The sequence below is a fragment of the Erpetoichthys calabaricus genome, chromosome 11 (assembly GCF_900747795.2).
Source record: "Erpetoichthys calabaricus chromosome 11, fErpCal1.3, whole genome shotgun sequence".
Lineage (NCBI taxonomy): Eukaryota > Metazoa > Chordata > Cladistia > Polypteriformes > Polypteridae > Erpetoichthys > Erpetoichthys calabaricus.
Window position 1 is genome coordinate 64,986,347 of NC_041404.2, and position 27,968 is coordinate 65,014,314.

The following is a 27,968-nucleotide window of genomic DNA, read 5'->3' on the forward strand; positions in this document are numbered from 1 at the left end:
ACTCGCTCCGTTCTCAATTGTTTAATTAATTTTTTGCTCTTCGCTGTTTGCGGCTGTTCCTCCATTTCCCCCTACTTCGTTCTTTTATCTCGCGAATATGTTATTGCAATCCTTAACGGGAGCGTTTCAATAAACTGATTGAAAATAGTTTTGCATTTACCTTTTTAGTAAAAGGCGAGCTTTTAAGCCTGAGAAATCACCCCGTAAATGCACACGTTTAATTGGACATGTGTTAATATGTATGGTTACACAGTATTAAAAGACAGTGAACAACGTCAGTTACCTTTCTTCCCGCGTTTGATAAAAGGTGAGCTTTTAAGCCTGAGAAATCACCCCGTAAATGCACACGTTTAATTGCACATGTGTTAATATGTATGCTTACACAGTATTAAAAGACAGTCAAAAATTAACGTCATTTACCTTCGTTCCCGCGTGTGACTCGTGCTGTAAATGTCTTCCTTGTTTTTAGTTCACGTGATTACGTAGGAGGCGTGATGACGCGATACGTGACTCCGCCTCCTCCATTACAGTGTATGGACAAAAAATATGTTCCAGTTATGACCATTACGCTTTGAATTTCGAAATGAAACCTGCCTAACTTTTGTAAGTAAGCTGTAAGGAATGAGCCTGCCAAATTTCAGCCTTCCACCTACACGGGAAGTTGGAGAATTAGTGATGAGTGAGTCAGTCAGTCAGTCAGTGAGGGCTTTGCCTTTTATTATTATAGATATATATATGACAGCAACACTCATAACAATGACAACTTACATTGACAATCATGTTACATTATTTTTAAAATGTTTCCTTTTCTTTTTCATAACCTCTTTAACACTACTACTTCTCCGCTGCGAAGCACGGGTATTTTGCTAGTATATATATACAGTGGTGTGAAAAACTATTTGCTCCCTTCCTGATTTCTTATTCTTTTGCATGTTTGTCACACAAAATGTTTCTGATCATCAAACACATTTAACCATTAGTCAAATATAACATAAGTAAACACAAAATGCAGTTTGTAAATGGTGGTTTTTATTATTTAGGGAGAAAAAAAAAATCCAAACCTACATGGCCCTGTGTGAAAAAGTAATTGCTCCCTGAACCTAATAACTGGTTGGGCCACCCTTAGCAGCAATAACTGCAATCAAGCGTTTGCGATAACTTGCAATGAGTCTATTACAGCGCTCTGGAGGAATTTTGTCCCACTCATCTTTGCAAAATTGTTGTAATTCAGCTTTATTTGAGGGTTTTCTAGCATGAACCGCCTTTTTAAGGTCATGCCATAGCATCTCAATTGGATTCAGGTCAGGACTTTGACTAGGCCACTCCAAAGTCTTCATTTTGTTTTTCTTCAGCCATTCAGAGGTGGATTTGCTGGTGTGTTTTGGGTCATTGTCCTGTTGCAGCACCCAAGATCGCTTCAGCTTGAGTTGACGAACAGATGGCCGGACATTCTCCTTCAGGATTTTTTGGTAGACAGTAGAATTCATGGTTCCATCTATCACAGCAAGCCTTCCAGGTCCTGAAGCAGCAAAACAACCCCAGACCATCACACTACCACCACCATATTTTACTGTTGGTATGATGTTCTTTTTCTGAAATGCTGTGTTCCTTTTACGCCAGATGTAACGGGACATTTGCCTTCCAAAAAGTTCAACTTTTGACTCATCAGTCCACAAGGTATTTTCCCAAAAGTCTTGGCAATCATTGAGATGTTTCTTAGCAAAATTGAGACGAGCCCTAATGTTCTTTTTGCTTAACAGTGGTTTGCGTCTTGGAAATCTGCCATGCAGGCCGTTTTTGCCCAGTCTCTTTCTTATGGTGGAGTCGTGAACACTGACCTTAATTGAGGCAAGTGAGGCCTGCAGTTCTTTAGACGTTGTCCTGGGGTCTTTTGTGACCTCTCGGATGAGTCGTCTCTGCGCTCTTGGGGTAATTTTGGTCGGCCGGCCACTCCTGGGAAGGTTCACCACTGTTCCATGTTTTTGCCATTTGTGGATAATGGCTCTCACTGTGGTTTGCTGGAGTCCCAAAGCTTTAGAAATGGCTTTATAACCTTTACCAGACTGATAGATCTCAATTACTTCTGTTCTCATTTGTTCCTGAATTTCTTTGGATCTTGGCATGATGTCTAGCTTTTGAGGTGCTTTTGGTCTACTTCTCTGTGTCAGGCAGCTCTTATTTAAGTGATTTCTTGATTGAAACAGGTGTGGCAGTAATCAGGCCTGGGGGTGGCTTCGGAAATTGAACTCAGGTGTGATACACCACAGTTAGGTTATTTTTTAACAAGGGGGCAATTACTTTTTCACACAGGGCCATGTAGGTTTGGATTTTTTTTCTCCCTAAATAATAAACACCATCATTTAAAAACTGCATTTTGTGTTTACTTGTGTTATATTTGACTAATGGTTAAATGTGTTTGATGATCAGAAACATTTTGTGTGACAAACATGCAAAAGAATAAGAAATCAGGAAGGGGGCAAATAGTTTTTCACACCACTGTGTGTATATATATATATATATATATATATATATATATAATATATACACACACACACATACAGACACATATATATACATATACATATTTACATATCTACATACATACACACATGTATACATATTTACATACATACACACGTATACATATCTACATACATACACATATATCTATATATATCATCTATGTATCTGTCTATCTCTGTCTCTATCTCTGTCTCTGTCTATATATATACATATATATCTCTATCTATCTATCTATATATATGTACATCCCCGTGCTTTGCAGCGGTGAAGTACTGCTTTTAAATTTTTATTAAGAAGAAAACCTTTTTAAATTGAGTGAAAATCTACCAATAACAATTTAAGGATCTGTTTTTTGTGAAGCTGACTTCACACAGCCTCTCCGCTGTTTTATAAACGAATGTCATATAAGGTCTTCCTTTTTCGTTGCTTTGCCAACGGAAGCAGCCTTTTTATTTAATCCTGTTTTTACGATTGTTCTGTTTGTATATCACGTTGTCAGTTCATCACTCCGGTTGTAATATGACCAAGCTGTGCAAGCACACTCTTGAGAATGCAACGTATAGTTGTACAGGAGAAAAGCAATCTTGCCTGAAATCAATGGCAACCTTTTGTAGGTCTATGAACTTAATTTAAACTTTAGGTTTACACGGTGCTTTCTTTCCGAAGTACCTGCACTCATGAATATGTCTGTATGCGTCAGTCGATCAAATACACGCGGTTCGCACCGGCAAAGTTCTTTTAAATTTTTATTAAGAAGAAAAGAAAACCTTTTAAAATTGAGGTAAAATATACCAATAACAGTTTGTTAAGGATCTGTTTTTTTTGTGAAGCTGCCTTCACTCGAGTGATCACTTCGAGCTTTAAGCCTGAGAAATCACCCCATAAATGCACACGTTTAATTGCACATCTGTTAATATGTATGCTTACAAAGTATTAAAAGACACTCAACAATTACACAGTATTAAAAGACACTCAACAATTAATGTCATTTACCTTCGTTCCCGCGTTTGACTCGTGCTATAAATCTCTTCCTTGTTTTCACTTCACGTGATTACGTAGGAGGCGTAATACGTGATGATGCGATACGTGACTCCGCCTCCTCCATTAGAGTATATGGACAAAAAACAGGTTCCAGTTATGACCATTACGCATAGAATTTCGAAATGAAACCTGCCTAACTTTTGTAAGTAAGCTGTAAGGAATGAGCCTGCCAAATTTCAGCCTTCTACCTACACGGGAAGTTGGAGAATTAGTGATGAGTCAGTCAGTCAGTCAGTGAGGGCTTTGCCTTATATTAGTATAGATTTACGAAATTATTGTCTGGCCTAAACAACTAACTTCTTGAACTAACTTCTGTGCCTTGCATCTAATACCAAAAGAATAGGTTTTACTGCAATGAGTAGGTTTAAAAACCGAACTAATTTAATAAATTATATTATGATCAATTAAATCATTGTTTTATAATTTTTCAGGTAAGAGAGAATTTTTCATTAAAGTATAGATATTCTTTAATGTTAAAAATGTTTTTTTGGATTTTGATTTTTAGGTGTAAAGTTTTAGGTATAAAATGAAATAATTCATCTTCATAAAGTAATGTTTATTTTACTACATTGTTAATAGTCCATGTCTTATGTAGAAGCGCTCTCTCTCTCTCTCTCTCTCTCTCTCACTCTCTCTCTCTCACTCTCTCTCTCTCTCTCTCTCTCTCTCTCTCTCCCCTTTCATGCTAAACTCTTTTCAGAAATGCTACAGTGATAGATTTTCTCTTCCCTTTAACTTTTTACCCCCTGCAAGTTCTGTTAACTGTTATGAAAACCTTTTTCTTAACCTTCTATCTGAATAACACCCATATTGTCCTATAATGTCTCCCTTTTAATCTGAGTTTTTGCCTAGCATTCACATTCTTTCTGAATCTCCAGAAATCTTGTTTTGCCCTTTTGTACTTGCAGTTTCATTTTTTCAAACAGGCATTTTACCAAAGCTTGTGGCCATAGAGAATGGGAATGTAGACTGACTGGTAAATTAAGGGCTTTCTCTTACAACTTAGTTTAGAACAATCACCTAGCAACACTACCACTACTGAATCCATATATTGGTCATTCTCATGATTAATAATACGTTTAATTTACATGGCAGCTTTCCCATGCTCAAGGTTAACTTTCTGCACTCACACATAAATCAGCTACTAATATGGTTGAACTCTTGCTGATCCTCTCTAACTTGCCAAAAGCAAACCACACTTTTCCAGATAAAACTATGACCTCACCTTTAGAGTTCCTAATTATGATCGCTGCTATAGTGCACACTAGAGGTCAAAATATGTGGTGACCAGGAAAATCATGCTTCTTAAATCATAGATTTATTGAGGCATACAAGCCCTAATTCCAGATCAAGGTTGCTGTTTTTGATAAATGTTTTGTGTGGTTACTTTTTTCCCTTAAGAATATTTTTTTTTTTTGCTATTTTTAGTGATACAGCTATCCACACATGTTGTATCAAGATTTCCAAAATTTGTATAACTGTTTGTTATTACTGTTTACATTATGTTCTTGAAAACATAAATAATTAAATTGTGTGTTCAGGAGATCTCCTGGAAGAATCCCAGACAGAGGCCTCAAAACTCCGTCAAAGAGTGGAAGAACTTGTGAAAGACAATGAAGTTCTCAGGTCTTCCAATAGTTTCATGTCATTATCTCCAGGAACCCATATTCCACTACCTGGCAAAATTCAAGGTATCTCAAATCTGCTTATGGTTATTTTCATTCTTCATTTAATTTGCTAGTTGGTAATAGCTGACATATGTAGTGGTAAGAATAGCTGGAGTATTTAATTAGATTTTGTTTTTTTATTTTTTTTAGTTTCTCATTAAGGTAATGGTAATCATTGTCAGTCTAGTATTTGCCTCTTCCCTTTTCTCTGTGGGGTTTTTTTTTCTGGGCATTTTGGTTTTCTTCCATATCCCAGAAATGTTTGTTAGATAAATTAGCAACAGATAAATTAAGATGTTATGAGTGACTGTGGGTATTGACATGTATGATGAAATAATTCAGAGTTGCCAGAATATGCTACAGTCCCATACCACTGTAAATTGGATTAAGCAGCTGTGCTAATGGTTAGCTTTATGGAAAACAATTAGTGATTAAGAGAGTTATTTAACAATTATTAGGTAACCTTCTCTCTTACATTAATAATATATACTATATCATTAGTAACTTTAGCCTGTATTTAATGCCATTATAGTAAAGTTATACTTTTATTATGAAGTCATATACTTTTTTGTTTTTCTAATACTTTTCATTTCTTGATAGATGAAGTAAAGCATGAAGATATAATCTCAAAAGTACATAAGACAGAAGCTGAAAATCATCCACCAGCAACTAAAACCACGACCCCATCCAGTGTAAGGTTTCAATTGCAGCGTGTTCGTTTCATGTTTACTACTGTATTGATCAAAATAAAAATATTCAATGTTTCGTTTATTTTAGGGGGGATCTTCAGAATTTGAAGTTGCTAACCTTAATGAAGGACCAAAATCTGTAAGTGTTGCTGCCCATTTTATATTTTTTGCCCTATGATCTTATTAATTTTAAATGTTTAAATTAAAAAATACTAGATTAAATACTAAATTGGAAGCTGTCTTGAGTAATGCTAACCATCAGCACGTAGATTTAATTATACTTAATAATAACAGAAATTGATCTGGAGAAAAACTCAAGCATGGTTCACCACTCATGCATACGCACATGCATATGGTATACTCAAAAACATCAAGTTACCAACAGTCTCCATATTAACAAGGTAAATTCATATAAACAAACCCACCACCGAACACAATCTTTCTCCTGACACTGCCTACAACAGGAGAAACATAAAATACTTGCTCTTCTCCTTTAAAAACATTTCTCTGAAATGAATACAAATATGCAGCATATACTTAATTAAAAATGTAAGTATTTGACCCCCTTCTGTGTTGTAGTATTTTTTTTTGTCTGAAAAATAAAAAACAAAGTTGCAAAGTTTTTAGTAGTGATAACTGCAGGTAAACTTTGGAATATAGCATTATTTTATAAAAAAAAAACTTTACAGTGACTGTTTAGTTACAAGTGATTATCATAATAAATGTGGTATCAAATGACTTCAGTGATTTGTTTATTTACATAAATGAAAAGAAATTACAAGATAATAGTTCCTTGTAGATTTAACTACATTTGAAATTTAAATCCTAATATGTAAAAAATAAGTGTGAAAAAGCACCCAATAAGTATATAAATAAAAATATGTTTGTCCAGTATGTTCATGTAAATAAGTTCAGCCAGCGTCCAGATGTCCATGTATTAAAAAAAAAAAAAATTCAGTTGCCATGAGTGTCTCTAAAATTGCTGTTAAACTGAATAGATTGTTCTTTTTAGTTTTTGCTTTAATTTTTATGCCGAGTTTAATTTTAAATTATAACTGAATAGCTGAATTCGTTTATAGTTGAACAGTTTTTTCTGTAGACTTTCTTACATGTCTGAGATTGTCTTTCTGTATGGTTATGATTGCTCTAGTATAAAAAAGCCAAATTCACATTCCCTCCCTCCAAACTGAAAACAGAATGTGTGTGCCAAAAATTATAACCTTTTACCATTTCATTGGTCAAAGGCACTCACCTCTTGAATCTTTAAAACCAGGTTAGGTTAGTTTTGGTGTAATTTCGAAGAATGTTCTTAGAAGTGAACATTGTTTTTTTTTTTCTCCTTTACATATATATCTACTATCAATTCTGTTACTATGCAGTGTTTTCTTGCTTGAAGAGTCCGTAGCACTAACTTTAACCATAGCGAGTAATGTCTAAAGATCTGTTGATAGTACTGTAGGATTCTTTATAACTACCTGCATAATTTTACTCTTGACTGTTTGACTGCATTACAGGCACTCATAGAACCATTCATCATTTTCCCTAATTATCTAAAAAAAATCTTGCTGTAGTTGGGTAGTTTTTAAAGTGGTATACTAACTGCAAACTTGTTTCCAGACTACAACACAGCAAATAAATTATTCTGAGATCTTACAATGTAATTGGAAGCTGTGTTTTGAGCAAGGCTGGATTTCATGCATATGACATAAAAAATCATGCCATCTTTTAAATTTTGTAGTATTTCTGTATGTTTTGGAAAAAAATAAATAATAGCACTTTCATTTAAAAAAAAGAAAAAAAAAAAGAAAAAGGTAACCGTTGTAGTTTAACTTGGATCCTAAATAGGGGTGAACTTGAGGAAAATTTATAGGGGATATCTGAAGTTACTTCACTGTTTTGTAAAAGCGTGTGTAGCACCTTGTCACTTTAATAGTTTTGTTCTACCAGCTTGTACGTAGATAGAAGTGATATGTCAAAGTGAAAACAGATCTCTGAACAGTGATCTAAATTAGTTACAGATATAAAATGCAAAATAATGTTGCATAACTATTCAACTCTGTAGTTTTTAAAAATTTTCATGTGCAGGTTTGGCTTTATGTGTAGGTATGTTGTCTAGCTGATAAAAAAAGTGATGAAAGATGTGAAAGGGGGGTTAATGCTTTGTATAAGAACTGTATATACTCGGTAATCAAGATGGTGAAGTGGCTCATGTTAAACAAAAAAAATATCAGTGCCTAATTTCTGCCCCACTTTTGTGTTGCTTTATTGGCTGTAGGGAGCTCAGAGTTGTCATATCCAAGGGGCACCTAATTGGGTTAATCTTAACTTACCTGTGATGTTTATTTAGTCAGCCCCACTTTCACAAGCATCCTAACAAAATTCAATCAACAAAAATCTGTAAAGAATCCTAAAGTATGCAAGAAGACAAATGTTTTTCACGGAGCTTTATTTTTCACTTCTGTTACTGCTTAATATTTGAAATGCAAAAGTGCACAAAAATATTCTGTCACTGTATATATTTTTATTAAACCTCTTAGAAGCTGAATAACATAAGTATTATGTTTCTTTGTCAGATGTTTGATTCAGACCAACTGTTTTTCATAATCGTAATTTTAATTATATTTTGATGAGTAAGCTTGTACAGTTAGTGATGCTGTTTTGTGGTCACTTTGGAAAATTTTTGGTAATGCAGTAAATAAATCTGTGTTGATTCATACACTGAATCCTTACAGATCATAAAGTCCAAATGCTTACATAAACTGCTTACTTTATACATGCTATTTTGCCAATAAAATATTATATCACAATACTTTTTAGTATTATATATTGATAATGCTTTTATGTGCAGCTAATTTTATGCCAAGGAAATAAGTTGAATTTACAATGCTGCACATTAGCTTCCGATGTATAATACATAATTTGTCAAGTCATTTTCATACATCCCCGTGACCATGTGTTAGGATATAGCGGGTTGGACAATGACTGACTGAGTGACCTTGAATTCTTTAAATATGCATGAACATTTTCCATCCATCCATCCATCCATTTTCCAACCCGCTGAATCCAAACACAGGGTCACGGGGGTCTGCTGGAGCCAATCCCAGCCAACACAGGGCACAAGCAGGAACCAATCCTGGGCAGGGTGCCAACCCACCGCAGATGAACATTTTCTAGTACTGAAATTAATTTGACTGCATAGTATGTGCAAAAGGAATATAAGTAATTTATAAGCAATATAAAATATTGTTATTGTTACTGGTGCAAGCAAGGGTTTTATCTCGCCATTACTAAGATGTGCATATTAGGGTCAACAGTAATTCTGAACTGGCCTTGTCTGGGTGTGACTGTATCCTTGAATAGGCTCTCTGAGTAGGTTGCCTTTCCTTCTTTAGGTCCATGCTGCAAGTGTAGATTTTTACCTCTTGCAACCTTGACTTTGATTAAATGGATTTAACATTAACATATATAAATAAGAGATTTACAAATTGTACTACTGAGATTGACATCAGTGTCTTCTAAATAAATAAAGAATATGTACAAGTTCTTTTGCATCCTTCATTGAAAATCAAACTAATTTTGTTATACTGATACGTTTATTTTTAAATCAATGTTTGTTAGAATAGTAAAAAATTAAAGAAATCATTGATTCACATATTTATGTGATTACAGTCATCTAAATATTTGTATCAGGTTTGTGTCATATTCTTTTCTGATACTATCAAATCTGTCCTTGCAATAAAAATAATTGTTTTATCTAGGTTATATATTATCTATACCAATTTCATTTTTTACTTTGAAAGTAACATTATGCATACTTTTTTGCAACACAAATTTCATACTGTAGCGGTTGCTTGATTAATATAGTTTCACTTAAAATTTAACCTGGCTGACCAAAACAAATATATATTTTTTTTTTTGTAGATCTCCATTTCAGAATGAAAGAGTACTATGAATATTTGTAAAGTACTTTATAGCTCATCAAACAAAATCAAAGATTTAAAGATAGCTAATTTTGGGCATATTTAAGTGTTTCATTGTTTTAATTCAAAACCTTTTTTCTTTTTGTTCCAAAATACCTAGAATATGGTATTACAGACATCTGCAGAGAGTCAAAGTCTTTCCTTTCAGCTTCAGGAACTAGAAGGATCCCTTAATACATTTGCTGAAGAAGCCAACAAAAACCAACTCTTCATGCATCTAGGACGAATGGCACTTGAGCTTAACCGATTATCTTCCAAGGTGCAGAAAAATGAGCAAAAAACTACAATTCTTCAGGTAAACATGCAAATTAATTTGAAGGAGTGATTATTATAATGCTAAAGGATCAAGAAAAGAGTTTTGACTATCAGAAAGCAGTGACACAGCAGGTTACCACGCACAATGCCTGCTGAATCCAGCTCTACGTAAAAGAAAAGAATGGTAATGCCTCTCAAAATTATAGTGAACATGATGAATATTGAGCAGTGATGGAAAAAATCATTAAATATGTTGTGAATTTTGACAATACAAATAGACATGTATTCTTGAGTGAACACATTTTTTCAAAACTGATGTCACTTATTGAAAGAAGAATAAATTTAACTATATGGTTTGAAGCATGAGTCTATGGGTCAAATTTGGCAATGCCTTGGAATCACTTTTATGTTTAGCAGTGGCCTTACCTTTGCTACAAAAGATTAGAACTACCTGTAGTGGCCCCTAGTGCCAATGAACACATTATCATTCAGTTGTCTATAATAGACGAGTTCTTTCATTCGGCCTGTATGAGGCTAGCCTTAAAAAGTCCCAGTCTTGTACCTTGTGCCTGAATGGCCTGAAAGTTTCCACAGCAGACCTGTTGGCCTTGATATTTAAAAAGGAATGTTGTCCCATGTCTCCTTACCTACAAGCTTACCCCTATCAGTCATGTTAGTGTTCCAGTGTCTTGCCAGCTCGCTGTGGCCTTACTTTATTTTTATGTTGACACTCGGACGTTTTCTGGGTTGTTTGCCCTGTACTGTCCTGGAGAAACATTACAGATGTTTACCCAGGCTGTGTCTCCTCTCTCCCTCTCTTTCCCTCTGTCAACAGCAATGACCACCATGGTGTTCTGTCTTTTCTTGGCTTATGATATAACTAGATGGCTTAACTATACGCATGCAGCCATTGTGTTCCCCCACTGGCATATACATATCCCTTTATGTCAGAAAATATGTTTCATAATATATTTATGTGTGTGTGTATGTATATGTATATATATGTGTGTGTGTGTGTGTATGTGTGTATATCCATATTACTAACCGAGAATAAACCGGATATGGACGCAGGGACACGGCGATGGGACCATAAGACGTACTGCGCAGGCGCGCGTCTCATAAACCCGCAAGCGAAGTCGTATCCACCGCGAACGAAGGAGTCACGGCCCAAGAACAAAAGAGCTCAACTAACGTGAATGAGAAATGAAGCAACAACGCGCCCATAGCTAATGCCTAACGACACAGCCACACACAAAAGAGGATTCTGCGCTGCACCCCAGAGCCAACTGTGAGAGGCTACGGAGGCCCCACGGGTCCACAAAGCGCAGGCGTCACCGCCATAATGTGAGTGGCACTACTGCGGAGTGAAGGCGCAGGCGTCACCGCCATATTGTGAGTGGCACTACTGCGGAGTGAAGTTAAGAATAATATGCTGCTTGGGATTGTACAAACCGCTGAACGCTTTACACCAAATTCAAACACAATACAGCTCAACGATACAAACATGAGGCCGCCTGGATAAGATCAATGAACGCAGGCACCTACAACGCACGTCTGACACTGCAGAAGCAAAGCAGGCACGGGTTCAAAACGAACGACCTCGACTGACGGATATACAAACACGAGCCCGCTTGGATAAAATCAATGAACGCAGGTGCCTACAACGCGCGTCTGAAATGCCGCGGGAAAACCGGGCACGGCTCCAAAACAAACGAGCTCGACTAATGTATTTCAGGATACCCAACGCCGGGGGTAGGCGAGCGAAGCGAGCAGGGGGCGGAGCCCCCTTGTATATATACAGTGCATCCGGAAAGTATTCACAGCGCATCACTTTTTCCACATTTTGTTATGTTACAGCCTTATTCCAAAATGGATTAAATTAATTTTTTTCCTCAGAATTCTACACACAACACCCCATAATGACAACGTGAAAAAAGTTTACTTGAGATTTTTGCAAATTTATTAAAAATAAAAAAAATGAGAAAGCACATGTACATAAGTATTCACAGCCTTTGCCATGAAGCTCAAGATTGAGCTCAGGTGCATCCTGTTTCCCCTGATCATCCTTGAAATGTTTCTGCAGCTTAATTGGAGTCCACCTGTGTTAAATTCAGTTGATTGGACATGATTTGGAAAGGCACACACCTGTCTATATAAGGTCCCACAGTTGACAGTTAATGTCAGAGCACAAACTAAGCATGAAGTCAAAGGAATTGTCTGTAGACCTCTGAGACAGGATTGCCTTGAGGCATAAATCTGGGGAAGGTTACAGAAAAAATTCTGCTGCTTTGAAGGTCCCAAAGAGCACAGTGGCCTCCATCATCCGTAAGTGGAAAAAGTTCGAAACCACCAGGACTCTTCCTAGAGCTGGCCGGCCATCTAAACTGAGTGATCGGGGGAGAAGAGCCTTAGTCTGGGAGGTGACCAAGAACCCGATGGTCACTCTGTCAGAGCTCCAGAGGTCCTCTGTGGAGAGAGGAGAACCTTCCAGACGGACAACCATCTCTGCAGCAATCCACCAATCAGGCCTGTATGGTAGAGTGGCCAGACGGAAGCCACTCCTTAGTAAAAGGCACATGGCAGCCCGCCTGGAGTTTGCCAAAAGGCACCTGAAGGACTCTCAGACCATGAGAAAGAAAATTCTCTGGTCTGAGGAGACAAAGATTGAACTCTTTGGTGTGAATGCCAGGCGTCACGTTTGGAGCAAACCAGGCACCGCTCATCACCAGGCCAATACCATCCCTACACTGAAGCATGGTGGTGGCAGCATCATGCTGTGGGGATGTTTTTTAGCGGCAGGGACTGGCAGACTAGTCAGGATAAAGGGAAAGATGACTGCAGCAATGTACAGAGACATCCTGGATGAAAACCTGCTCCAGAGCGCTCTTGACCTCAGACTCGGGTGACAGTTCATCTTTCAGCAGGACAACGACCCTAAGCACACAGTCAAGATATCGAAGGAGTGGCTTCAGGACAACTCTGTGAATGTCCTTGAAAGGCCCAGCCAGAGCCCAGACTTGAATCCGATTGAACATCTCTGGAGAGATCTTAAAATGGCTGTGCACCGACGCTTCCCATCCAACCTGATGGAGCTTGAGAGGTGCCGCAAAGAGGAATGGGCGAAACTGGCCAAGGATAGGTGTGCCAAGCTTGTGGCATCATATTCAAAAAGACTTGAGGCTGTAATTGCTGGCAAAGGTGCATCAACAAAGTATTGAGCAAAGGCTGTGAATACTTATGTACATATGATTTCTCAGTTTTTTTTATTTTTAATAAATTTGCAAAAACCTCAAGTAAACGTTTTTCACGTTGTCATTATGGGGTGTTGTGTGTAGAATTCTGAGGAAAAAAAATGAATTTAATCCATTTTGGAATAAGGCTGCAACATAAAAAAATGTGTGTGTGTGTGTGTGTGTGTGTGTGTGTGTGTGTGTGTGTGTGTGTATCTATATATATATATATATATATATAGTGGAACCTTGGGTCACAAACGTCTCTGAACACGTACAACATTCAGCTGGTACGGTCCGGAACGGATTAATTGTATTTACATGCAAACCTATGGGGAGTGGGGAATTGCTTTGGGTTGCGACCAGAGTTTTGGAATGAATTGTAGGTAGGTAGGTAGGTATCTATCTATCTATGTGTGTGTGTGTGTGTATATATATATATATATATATATATATATATAATAATAATGTGTATATTTTTTTTTATTTAGCAGTACAACACTTTTTTTATAGTAATTATTTTATACTTTCAGACCCTTTGTGAACAGCTGCGAAGAGAAAATGAGGATCTCCGTGAGAAAATGAATGATGATTTGAAAGTCAAAGTACAAGACTTTGAGAATCTGAAGTAAGGAAATGGGCATTTCAATTTTTTATTTAACCAAATCTTTCTGTCAAATTTATAAATATTGTTGTAACATAACTGCCTATGTCTTTCACAACAGTCTTGTATGTAGGATGTGAAAAGTGTTGTAAAATGAAAGCTTTACAAAGCAAAAAAGGATTGTGACTTATCCCTAGGCAAGACAGTCATCTGGGATAGATATGTATATATATATATATATATATATATATATATATATATATATATATCTCACTATCTTTGCTTTAATTAAACATACCACATTGCCAAGATAGAATTTTGTAATTCGCAGAATGACTCTTTATTGTGTAATCTACATAATAAACAAATATATTTAACAAGTACCATAATATTGTTGGACATTGCAGTATTTTAATCTGTGAAAAATTTCCATGGTGTAGTTATTAATTAAGTGTATTAGTCACACTAAGCAATGATTAATATCAAATTTATATTGCTAAAAGAATGCTGCCTGAGCCGATATCGGGCATGTTTTGTTGTTTTGCAACAAAAATATTTAGGATTGTTCCTAAAAACGTTTTTCTTTTAAATAAGTAGCCTGCCAGCCAGCCAGGGATCAAATACAAAACCAATTTACATTAAGTGGAACTGCTTCTTTTTAATAACTAATACTGTATTTGAAACAAGATATTATTTGTAGCTATAGTACAACACAAATGTTTAGAAATCAAGCACAGTTGTTTGCATCCTGTATTGGTGCATACCTTTTTATTTTGATTTTTTTTTAAATTACATTACAATAAACAAGACACATATCAATCAAGGATACAATCAATACTATATTCATGTATGTTTATGTTTTGTATCAGTGTCAACCCCCTTCTCCAGCATATTTTGCAATATTGTATAATCGGAAAAACCAACCTTAAGCAATTACTTGAAGATAATCAGACATTAAAAATCTGAACAGAGGCCTAGGTACATTATTTTAGAAGCAGTATTGACAAATTTGTCCCTGATTCTGAAAAAAACTTTAGTCCATTCCTCATTATATGGAGAGCGATTTAGAATTTTTAATTTAAATATAAGGGATGATGAACAAGCAATGTAGTGTAAGATACCACAATAGAATTTTTATTACATAATGTTGTCCCATCAGGCATTAATCTGAATGAAATTGTACGATGACTTAGAATAATTGTAATTCCCTTACTGTCTGGCAAAAAAAGCAGATATTTTCCCAGTATTCCCAAATCATTCACAATTCAGGTCTTATTCTAGATAAATGTAGAATAATGTCAGTGAGGATTGGGGTGTGTGTGTGTGTGTGTGTGTGTGTGTGTGTGTGTGTGTGTGTGAGATGTGTAATTCTCAGCTTAATTATACATTGCTTTGAAGAAACTGATGTGCGTGTTTTGTCTATAGATGAGCCCCCTTCATTATCCGAGATTATTTGTGTCTCATCCTAATGTTTTGAATAGGCACACTCTTGAACATTAACTAATAGTCTATAGATGTTGTCTATCGCTTTATTATTACTAGGTAGTATTTTTGCAACAGTAAATAAGGATGAAAGATCAGAAAAATGTATTATTTTCTTTTAACATTTTCTAACTTGCACATAGCAAAATAAATGTGTTACTGGAGGATTATGTGTAAGGTGCAATCATTCAAAGGTTACAAACATTGTTAATACAGAGATCTTCCGAAGGTCATGACAGAAGTGTCAGGATTGTTTTAAATATTTGCTTAACTACAGCAGTTTTTATAGACTAGGGAAAAATGCCCATGTCCAATTAAAAAAAATAACTATATCAAACACATTGTCAATTAGTGAACCAGAGAGCTGTCTTTAAAAAAAAAAAATAAAAAAATTTTAAAAAAGCCTGAGTAATTATTCTTTGACGATCAGTTAAGCAAATTTGAGTAAAGAAGTTTAATTGACTGTGTTCACTGCATTGAGGTTTATATAGGTTTGTGCTTGAGGTCTGTGGTTTACTACATTTTATATTATATACAGAAAAATATTTTGTGAAAGCTTCACATTTAGCCACTGATGGTTTGAGCATCTCTTCCACAGACTAATCTGGGTGCAAAATGATGGGTAAAGGTTGTAAATAAGATTCTTGGATTTCTTGCACTAATGTTTATAACTGTGTAAAGTAGAACCATGTCTCGGATCAAACGGAGACATTATATTTGTTAATATAACCTTTTGCATTTCATAGTGCATTGTTAATTTAGTTTTTCCCCCTTTACATTTGCCTTATAGCATTCTCTCTTAAGTTTCCAAACTTCCTCCATTATTCAGAGTATTAGAGCTGTGGTTGAACACATTTTTTAGGGTTTCCAATGTCGTCCACTGCCTTCAGTTTTGCATTAAAATTTTCAACCTTAGTGTTTACGTTGCTGGCTGTATTAGCATAGGTACTAGAGTAAGACTGGTTACTTATAATATTAGAAAAGAAAGAGGCAGCTGTGGCATCAAAAAATGGCTCTAAAATTGTGCTTTTCTTTAGTCCTAGTAAATGGCTTTGTTGCATTAAATACTGTAATTATTAGATTTATCAAGATCCACTATTTGAGTCACATCAGTTTTAAGCCCACACAAGATGACCAGGTCTAATGTGTTGTCCCCTTTTTGTCGACTATGTGAAAATCTTTTTAAAAGATCTTTGCATTCTGCATCATTACAATCACAGTGATCATCTACATGAAAGATTAAGTCACCTGCTATTAGGAAAGTTTTATATCTATTAATTATAATTGATTATAAATCTGAAATTTCATTAATAGATAGATGGCACTTAATTTCTCTCAAGGGGTAAAATCTAAGCTTTTTACAAACGTTCAATAAATAAATAATATAACACGACAACATCTCCCCTCAAATGCACACCAGAATTACTAAAAAGAAAGGAAAACTCCAACTTAGTCAAAGATAAAATGAATAGTCAAGGCATTATAAAGGCATATTGCTATTGGTGTCAAGGAGCCCCAGTAGTGCTTCTTGACACACTTCTACTTAATTATCTGTTGGCACTCAGTTTTGTTTTCATTCTCTCCTTCGCTACTATCTCCAGTGAGTCAAGAGCATGTTGCATAATTATGCTGGCCTTTTTAATCTGTTAATTCTGTGGGCCTGTCTTGAAGTGATGTTACTGATCCAGCACATAACAGTGTAGAAGTTTGCACTGGCCATCACAGATTTACGTAACTTGTAAAGGATATCACTGCCCACATTTTAGAAGGGTAGTCTCCTAAAGAAAGTAAGATTCTGCTCTCCCCTTTCTTATGTAGTTTTTCTGTTTTACAAGACCAGAATAGCCTGTGACTGATGTGGACCTTAAGTACTTGTTGCAGTACACCCCCTCTGCATCCAGTCTTTGAATGGGCATCAGGGTTTCACGATTCCGATACTGAAAAAATGTCAAAGAACCTTACTTTTAAAGCAATATGGTGCCAGCATTGAAAGAACTTGAGCTCAGCATTTTGGTCTTCCATTCTCTGACATGCCATAGACTCTGCAGGGGACAAACCTTCCCTTGCCATTTTTGATATGTTAGAGCACTGTTTCTTAAACTATAGGTCGCAGATGTTTTTGATTGGTCACCACATGATTGTATAGTAAAATAACAAAAGTTCAGTCAATTGTGAATTCTGTGCAGAGTGATATGCCTGCTGCTAATTATTATATTTTTTTTTTGTAGCAGTATGTGAAACAATGCCATTGATGCATCATGGAGAGCTTTTGTTTCTGTGGCATGAGAAATATAATACATTTTTCTCAACTTCCGTTTCATACCCTAGTAAACATCCAGTCTATGAAGACTGATAGGAAAGAGGTGTGTAAGAAAAGAGGAAGAACTGACCAGCAAGTGTTTGAGGTGAAGAGACTGTAGCGCTAGATTGACAAAGAAGAAAAGCATTTTCCAACACAAGCATAGGAGAGTGGTTTTCCATGGTGCTTGTTGTGCTTCTTTACCTGAATGTATCTAAATTGCATTATGTAAAGTTCGAATGCTGTATACATGCGTTAAAGGCAAATTACTTACTGTTGGTACAGTTTTGAGTTAAATTCTTTGGCCAGCGGCATTGCCGTCACATGGTGAAAACTTTAGAACCATGTGAAGATTGTAAGGAGTCAGAGATCTGCGTGTGCTCATTGTTTGAAAACGCATACCGCACGCAGGAATCTAAATTTCATGGGGCTCTGGATTTTTCGCTACTCAGTCCATTCACTGAGTTGTAGGTGAAGGTCTATGTCATATGCATTTTCGGGCATTTCAGTATGGACCAAGATCTTTTTTTGAAAACTCCAGCATGAGCGGAGATTGTTTTCATTTAAACTCCGACATACTTTACACTCTGCTATCGACAAACAACCATACCTTTGCTCCTTCTTCTCTTCAACACACTGCAGACCCTGGTGAACCAATTTTGACACATTGGAGAGTTCAAAAGGAAACTTCAGTTTGCCACAACAAGTGTAACACACATTTGTGCTGTGCACTGGGTAGGCTAGCTAGGGTGCGGCCCATTTAGTTGATAATAACATGGAGTAATGAGGAGTTATCAGTTACTTGTTTGTTTCAGTTCCATTCTGGTACTGGTACTTGGATCCGAAAACAGTTAGTTATACCAAAGTCAGAATTTTAGTAGCTATCCACAGCTTAACTGGATGATGAGGCTGTTTGATGTGGTCAAAGTTCTGTGGCTTTGCTGAAGTAAAGCTGCAGACAGTTCTTTTGCTCCAAGAAACAAAGGTCTCCACCTGACACCTATACTCTGTCTCATCCCCCATATCAATACACACCCCATTAGTGCAGAATCATTTGAGGCAGTATAGTTTGGCAATAATTAGAAAAGGGGAATGTGGGACTATTTTAGCAGCTCATTTAATAGGCATTTAGCACTTGGAAAGGGAGATTTTTGTGAATTTTGAGTTCAATCCAAAATCAAGTTTTTAGGTTTTTAAAGTTAAAAAATTCAAATGCAGTAGTAGTATTGCATTTATTTTGGTAAATATCCATCTGTATATATTGTTAATGTTGTAAATATTCAAAAAGTTGTTTGCTGGCCATGTCATATGTCTTTTCTTTAGAATTAATTATTGAAATGTACCTGCTTACAAAATGTAATTTTTAAATATTTGAGGTTTCAGTAGGTACCAATATTTGGGTGTTACATTTTTTTAAATTTTGAAACCTTTCAACCAGTAATGGATAATAGAAAAAGACAAACTACATGTGTTCACTATCTCCTCCCCAAGCAATGCTAAGAGAGAAGGAAGGCACACCAAAAATATAACCCCCTAACTCCCCCCCCCCCCAAGACAAGCATTAAACCAAAATGTGCTGAAATATCAGTAAGACATCAAGTAGATGTAATGTACCAAAAAGAAGAAAAGAATATACAAGGTCAGATAAGATGTTTATTTGTCTATTTAAGTTGAGTTGAGTGAATGAGCACTGAGTACACAGCCTCCTCTGATTCTAGAAAGAGTGGTCAGAATCATACCTACTTGCCCCTTCTTTTTTGCAGAAGTATTCCCATGATACATGCTGTAGTGATGGTGAAGGTCAAAATAGTTTCAGTTACAGACAAGCAGAAACTGCCTTTGTTTCTTGTTGCACTCTAATATGCTTTAACTGTCTCAAAACCAAGAGCTCTAACCTTCATTGATATTGTGGTGCCCAGGAATGTGAAAATAAAGACCACCTGTCAAAATCTGTCTATTATATGTACAAATGGTGAGAATGTCCTTTTGTGCTGAAAAGGCCACCATTAATTTTGTTGATGTATTAACAGTTTAGATATTTGATCAGTTTGGTTACTTTATCCAGAATTACTATAAATTGAAATGAGCCCTACACAAATGATGCCATCAATGTACTTGGCCATTGTTTCAGAATCTGTATGTGAATAAACATATGTAAATACAGCACTACAAGAGCACCCATGCTCAGGGTGAGGAGCTTATATATGAAAACCACAGGCGCTCACAGGAAGCTCTTCAAAGACAAATTATGCGAAAGTCTGGCCTAAAGGAATGTTAATGGAAAATATAATTTGAAGTTGCATATACAAATTTCCTAAATGTTTGTAATGACCAAAGGTCACACTGTAGTTCTTGTTATCACAGATAGTCTCTGGGAACTTTAAAAGTTTTAGGGGTGAATTCAAAGTTGGGCCTTTCCAACAGAATATTTTCAGTATATATTTTTTTTTTTTTTGCATATTTAGTATTTATAGTATGGAAGAGACCTATTGGAAAGTTTTGATATTTTTGAGTGTGAATGTTTATATATGTTTATTTTAAATGTATCTTTCTGTTTAAATTTTAGACAAGAGAATCAAGAGCTTAAAAAGATAGTGAAAACCAAAGTAGAGAACAAAGAGGGACTGTTATGTGGATCTGGCACAGAGAATCTGGTCAAGCAGGCATCTGTGGGGACAAAGATGGAGGTGGTCTCTGTACAGCAGGTCTGTTTTATTTTCTATCAGAAGAATAAGTACGTTATTTGCATCCCTGTCAAAATTATTTGAGTATTCCTGTCCTTCATGACTTTCTAGTTTGAGTGGAGAGTTAAAAAATGACCTCCTTATGCATGTTAAATGTTGTTCTCCTTTGCTCGTTATATTTAGTTACATCATTTTAGTGAGTCATTGGGCATTGATTGTTTGAAAACTTGTATTAGTAAACATTCAACAAAATAGGGTGTATTTAACATAGGAATGCACACTTGCAGTGTTTAAAACTATACTATTTAATAAAAAGCATATTAGTAAGCTTTTCCCACTTAGGTCATTAAGGAAATATATAAATCATTTAACTATTTACTTATTTGTTCCCAAAACATAAATGCTTCCAGTTTGATTACTTGATGTAAGTTGCCCCACTGAACTTGTGCATGTGATGCCAAATTATATAAGAAATCAGAAAATGGAGTATCAGTAGAGTAATTATTTTTTTTTGCTTTTCTTTATGATGTTTTCATTTTTTTAAAAAAATACACTCTTTGCTTTCACTAAGAAATTTCTGGTAATGACAGCATATGTTTCTAGTGCATAACAATCTAAATATGCATCAACAGGAAATTCACACATACATCATGATTTCAATAAACGTAATCCAGTAAAGTTCTCTTTTTTTTTTTTTTTTTTTTTTTTTTTTTTTTAAATTCTTTATATATATAATGTCTAATACATAATAAGCAATGCTTTGGAAGACCTGTTCATTTAATGAACCTGTCTATTCCGAGTTGTGATACTAAAGTCAATGAACAGTTAAAATTAGGTACCAGTGGATTGCAGGATTCACTTACTATCGCTGCCACACAGAATCAGGCCTATTTAGAGTCTATTTTCAGTCAGTGTATAACTTTATGCCCTATGGTCAGTGAATAGACAGTGAACTGTTAAAATAAGCCCACTCTAAAGTTACCTACACAATTACTTGGTCTTAAGAATGCTAAGTGTCAGTACTGCTGCCAGTTGGTATTTTTGATGTCAATCTATATGTAATATTGTACAACCGCAATTTACCAAAACAAATGCCACCATGTTGAAAACTAATGTGAAGTAGCCTATTTCCAGAGCATATTCTACTGATATATGCGTTTTAATTTGTGATGTAATAATTAAAATGAAAGTTACATTCATAAATGGAAGTAGTAAGTTGTAATATCTAAGTGGTATGGTACTCAGTTACTTTAAAATGAATAATATGTTCTTTCTGTATGCATTTTCTTTTTCCATCTGTTTTGTTTAGGTTAATCAAATTTGCATTTTATAAATATTTTTCAGCATAATAAAGATGATTTAAATATCCTAGTTTTTACTCTCAAAGTTTTTCATTTCTGTGTCTTCAGGAACCGGAGTCTATTCCAACAAGAGGCACATGTCGGGTCTATCGCAGGGCACACACTCTGACACTCACTCATTCTGGTTCGGTTTAGATTTGAAAATTTACCCGCTATACACTTGTTTGAAATGTGTGAGAAAATTGAAGCCCCTGAAGAAAGACTCATTTAGGCATGCAGAAGAATATACAGTTAGGTCCATAAATATTTGGACAGAGACAACTTTTTTCTAATTTTGGTTCTGTACATTACCACAATGAATTTTAAATAAAACAACTTAGATGCAGTTGAAGTGCAGACTTTCAGCTTCAATTCAGTGGGGTGAACAAAACGATTGCATAAAAATGTGAGGCAACTAAAGCATTTTTTTAACACAAACCCTTCATTTCAGGGGCTCAAAAATAATTGGACAATTGACTCAAAGGCTATTTCATGGGCAGGTGTGGGCAAGTCCGTCATTATGTCATCATCAGTTAAGCAGATAAAAGGCCTGGAGTTGATTTGAGGTGTGGTGCTTGCATATGGAATATTTTGCTGTGAACAGACAACATGTGGTCAAAGGAGCTCTCCATGCAGGTGAAAGAAGCCATCCTTAAGCTGTGAAAACAGAAAAAACCCATCCAAGAAATTGCTACAATATTATGAGTGGCAAAATCTACAGTTTGGTACATCCTGAGAAAGAAAGCAAATACTGGTGAACTCAGCAACGCAAAAAGACCAGGGGCCTCATGTATAAACGGTGCATACGCACAGAAATGTTGCATACTCCCATTTCCACGCTCAAATCGCGATGTATAAAACCTAAACTTGGTGTAAAGCCACGCACATTTCCACGGTAACTCATACCTAAGTGTACGCAATTTCTCCGCTCGGTTTTGCAGACTGGCGGCACCCAGCGTCCAAGCAGTGCTACTGTTCCTGCGTTGTCACCCTTTCTTTCTTAGATCCACATTCCTGACGCGGCTTTATAAATACACTGAAACTAACTGCATATTATTTATTAGTGTAATGCATCTGATTGTAATTAACCTGCAGCAATATAATGGTCCAGGGAATAGCCATAGTATTCCAAATACCATAACTGCTTTAGCGTTGTAACTCTCACTGCATCTTCTTCTTTCAGCTGCTCCCGTTAAGGGTTGCCACAGCAGATCATCTTTTTCCATATTACTCTCACTGCACCACTCTGAGTATTTATATCACTGTATCTGAGTGGGGAATCACAGCAGCAGCTGATCAGAAAGAGAATTATCGGTATACAGCATGAAGCAGACGCTGACTCAGCCACGGCAAAACACTTTAGAGACTTCCCAGTACGGACTTCGCGGTTTAGAAAAAGTTTCATCCCAAGAACTCTAAACGCACTCAATCAGTCCATCAAGTGCTCCTTGTAGAACTGTTTACTTATAAGTACAATTACCTCACTGTAAACTTGCACTACAGTTATAATATTGCACAATCTGCACCACTTTATAAAGCGCATATTTACATATGATGACGGTATTCATTTTTAAGATGAAATGCAGCAAAATATGTTGATTATATTATACAGATAAAACTTTAACTTCATTTAAATAATCTGTATTGTTAATAATTAAACATGTGAGGACACGGTGCCGCAGCGCTAGCTAGTTCAGGGATTGTTCCTGTATTGCGTTGTATTCTTGTGCTGACGCGACACTGGAAAGATAGACGGATAGAATAATTAAACATGTACTACGAAGATATTTCAATGTTCCTTAAAAGTTTTGAAGAATCGGCGTTCTAAGCTTACAAATGGCTTCACGTCTATTACATAGCTGATTGTGTGGCGATTGGGTATTTGGAGAAAGCAAAGTAAGGACAGGAATTGGAGGTTAGTACGTTTGAAAGAGACAATACTGCTGTGATAAATTACGTCATTGAAGGTCGCGCATGGCGTAGCAAGCCTTTTGCGTGAGATATGAACAAGCACTGCGCCACCGTGTTCCCATGTTTAATAACATGCTTTCATTCCTATCATCATGAAAAAGATATCACGTATACATCTCAGTATTTTAATTATTCAGAGAGCTGTAATATCACGAATGTAATGGATTATGTGTCCTGTCGGAGAAAGAGAAAGCCCGTTTAAGAAGCAGGTAGTGATTCATACACAGAGCACAAAGAAGATCAAATACAGAACAAAGCATTTAATGTCCTACTTTAGTTACAATGGGATTTGAGAAACTAGTAAATTAAACGATTTTAAGATGGAGTTTATGATGTTCTACTTTAATGGCAAAATAAACTACGTGATTAAAGTGGAAATTTCGAGATTAAAGTTGACATTTCATGCTTTTTTCCCCACTGTGTGCCTATTTTTTTGTCTGTACCCTAATAAGCTTTCATATGACACTCAGATGGTGGGCTACGACTTGCCTTTTCACGGCGACTTTGATATGTGATTTCTTTTTTATTTCGGGCACTGTGCGACTTTGTGAACTTGAGCCTTCGAGTTTCTCCGACACTCTGTCACTCGATCAACTTCCTTTTGTTGATTATACCACTGTTTAAACCAACAAATAGTACGTTTTTCCTTTGCCTCCACTTGGTATTCGCTGAAATTCTTATATATTCCCCTGTGCTTTTCCCATTGTCTTTTCTCAGAAGGCTATTTATATCGATTTGCATATTCAAAGAGGCATAATTCTGGGAGGAGTTGGGGCGGGACAGAAGGCGCGTGCATGTGCGTTACCTTTCACGCTGATCGGAATTTATGTAGTGGAAGAACGTGAAAGTTTGCGTACATACAGATTCCTGCATCTGGATTTTTCTGTGCATACGCACATTCCCGCTTTTGTGCTTACGCCATGTTATAGTGTGAGTTCTACGCACGCCGTTATACATGAGGCCCCTGGACGTCCACGGAAGACAACAGTGGTGGATGATTGCAGAATCATTTCCATGGTGAAGAGAAACCCCTTCACAACAGCCAACCAAGTGAACAACACTCTCCAGGGGGTAGGCGTATCGATATCCAGGTCTACCATAAAGAGAAGACTGCATGAAAGTAAATACAGAGGGTGCACTGCAAGGTGCAAGCCACTCATAAGCCTCAAGAATAGAAAGGCTAGACTGGACTTTGCTAAAGAACATCTAAAAAAGCCAGCACAGTTCTGGAAAAACATTCTTTGGACAGATGAAACCAAGATCAACCTCTACCAGAATGACGGCAAGAAAAAAGTATGGAGAAGGCATGGAACAGCTCATTATCCAAAGCATACCACATCATCTGTAAAACACGGTGGAGGCAGTGTGATGGCTTGGGCGTGCATGGCTGCCAGTGGCACTGGGACACTAGTGTTTATTGATGATGTGACACCGGACAGAAGCAGCCGAATGAATTCTGAGGTGTTCAGAGACATACTGTCTGCTCAAATCCAGCTAAATGCAGTCAAATTGATTGGGTGGCGTTTCATGATGCAGATGGACAATGACCTAAAACATACAGCCAGAGCAACCCAGGAGTTTATTAAAGCAAAGAAGTGGAAAGTTCTTGAATGGCCAAGTCAGTCACCTGATCTTAACCCAACTGAGCATGCATTTCACTTGTTGAAGACTAAACTTCAGACAGAAAGGCCCACAAACAAACAGCAACTGAAAGCCGCTGCAGTAAAGGCCTGGCAGAGCTTTAAAAAGGAGGAAATCCAGCATCTGGTGATGTCCATGAATTCAAGATTTCAGGCGGTCATTGCCAGCAAAGGGTTTTCAACCAAGTCTTAGAAATTAACATTTTTATTTCCAGTCATTTAATTTGTCCAATTACTTTTGAGCCCCTGAAATGAAGGGATTGTGTTAAAAAAATGCTTTAGTTGCCTCACATTTTTATGCAATTGTTTTGTTCACCCCACTGAATTAAAGCTGAAAGTCTGCACTTCAACTACATCTGAGTTGTTTCATTTAAAATTCATTGTGGTAATGTACAGAACCAAAATTAGAAAAAAGTTGTCTCTGTCCAAATATGTATGGACCTAACTGTATAAACTCTACACAGACTTTTGGCCCTGTGATGCAACAAAGCTAACAACTGGCTTACTCTTGAGCTGAAATTAATTGTAATGATGTGTTTTGTAAAATAGTTTATTTATAACAATGAATGATCATAATAAATGTAGTTTATAACTTTTGGGTAATTTTTTTTTTTTTTAGTGTTTCAAGGATAAAGCAGATGTTAAAAGTCGCGACATTGATGTTTTTGAAAAGAAACTAAAGGCTCTGGAACAACAGAGAGGAGAGGTAAGTATTGGTTCTATGCTACATGATTGCAGGAAGAGTTTGCCTTATTATTTAATAATAAACCTTGGAGAATTTCCATAGCTTTTAATATGTAAATGAAGAAACATGATGAATATAAATAGGAATACGTTTTTAATGGGCTTTCCTTTTTCCCTGAAATTTTACCTTCTGTTAATTTCTATAGAATTTATAGGAGTTTATAGGACATTATTTGGTCTCTGTCATATTTATGACATTTCCAAATTCTTTCATCCAGTGAAGGATTTTAATTGATGCAGCTGCTCCTTGCCTGGTGGGCAAGCGGATCATTATTTGTTTGACATAAATACTGGGATCAGTTCACCGCATCTGATGATCCCAGTATTTACATCTTCAAAAATAACTAGCTGCTGTACACCAGTTTAGTGCAATGTGTAGCCCCACATATAAAGAAACTTTTAAAACTGTATGTCTTACTAGCATTTCAAAGTGCACAGATTTCAAAAATCTGAATGCACAGAGACATCTGTAGGCATTTGTATATTCTATTGCACTGATTTTCTTTAAGTAAGCCTTATTTAAGTTTTTGTGTGTGAAGAAACTGATGCATCTGAATATGCAGTAAACTAATTTGCCATAGGTGCACCTAAGCTGATTAATTTTAAGAAAGTACAATTGTGGGGGGAGTTTGTCAATTATTTTTTCTTAAAGCCGTTTTTTTTTTCTCTTGTGCTTTATTATATGTCTTTTTTATTTTCCATGATTTGCAATGCCAACTGTCTCTGCTGTTTAACAAGCTAATATGCTGATTAGCGAATTTACATTTGATAGCTGTGTTAATGTCTAATGTATTTTTTATTGGTTTATAGCTTGTGGAGGTGAATAAACAGTGGGATAAGTCTTTCAGGTCAATGAAACAACAGTATGAGCAAAAGGTAATAACACTCTTGAACACTGAGCTGAAAGTCCAACTTTATATTGTATGTAAAAGTTTAAAGTAAGTGTAATAAAGTCTGAAGACATGTTAATTAAAAGACCAAACTCAGTTAAATTATGCACTTTGGACCCCCTGGGGGTTTTGGCGAAGGAGAGAATTAAAGCAAAACTAAGTGCCATTATGAACAATGCTGCACATCCTCTCTCTGACACAATAACACGTAGTATTTTTAGCAACAAATTTTTCAGCAAAAGCATTGTAAAAAAAACGCTACTGGGTTTCTTTACACCAACAGCAATATGTCTGCAAAATGCCTCACTGACAGCCAAGTAAGAGCTTTTTCTTTCTTTGAATTTTTTTGCTTTGTAGTCATTCATGGCATGTGTTTTTGTGTGTGTGTTAATTTATTTGTTTACTTACTTAACTACATATTTATTTATTTAAAGTGCTTCTGTAAAAAGCCACTATCTATCTCTTGATCACTTTCATGTTTGAATATTCTTAAACTGAGCTGATCACCTGCATGGCTAGTTGTAAGGTTAAGTGTTAATAAACTGCAGTCACCAGAAGCAATTGAAATCTGGGATTAATCAAATGTCACATATTAATGTCCGTAATAGTAAGAGCTTGATATATAAAAAAAAGTAGCATGTAATATTCCATGGACTTTCTTGATCCAAAAAATGGTCTTTAAGCTTTTGATGTATGCCAGGAAAATTCTTAGTAAAAATAAAGTAATTTTACTACTACTTGTAAACATTGTCTCAAACAATTTATGTCGAAACTTCAAGTAAAAATTATGAAATGTTAAACTTAGAATTGTATGCTTTGTTTTATGGGTACTTGGCAATAAATATCAATATTTGTTTAATACCTTTTGAGTTAAAATATTTAGGGGCAGGAACACCAATTAAAAAAAGAGGAACAAACAAAGAACAATT

General features: G+C 36.0%; 1 protein-coding gene across 3 annotated transcripts in view; it reads left to right on the forward strand.

The window, feature by feature from the left end:
* The window catches only part of tnip1 (TNFAIP3 interacting protein 1), a 170,295-nt gene that overhangs the window by 40,158 nt on the left and 102,169 nt on the right, over window positions 1–27,968 (forward strand). For all 3 annotated transcript variants that reach the window (XR_007936291.1, XM_028813226.2, XM_028813225.2), the window contains exons 3-10: window positions 5,106–5,255; window positions 5,832–5,923; window positions 6,009–6,059; window positions 10,001–10,195; window positions 13,919–14,013; window positions 20,337–20,475; window positions 26,025–26,111; window positions 26,960–27,025. Coding sequence is in view for 2 of the 3 variants with exons in the window: in XM_028813226.2 (XP_028669059.1) it covers window positions 5,106–5,255; window positions 5,832–5,923; window positions 6,009–6,059; window positions 10,001–10,195; window positions 13,919–14,013; window positions 20,337–20,475; window positions 26,025–26,111; window positions 26,960–27,025 (875 nt within the window). In the remaining variant the exon portion in view is untranslated. The remainder of the gene's footprint in view (window positions 1–5,105; window positions 5,256–5,831; window positions 5,924–6,008; window positions 6,060–10,000; window positions 10,196–13,918; window positions 14,014–20,336; window positions 20,476–26,024; window positions 26,112–26,959; window positions 27,026–27,968) is intronic.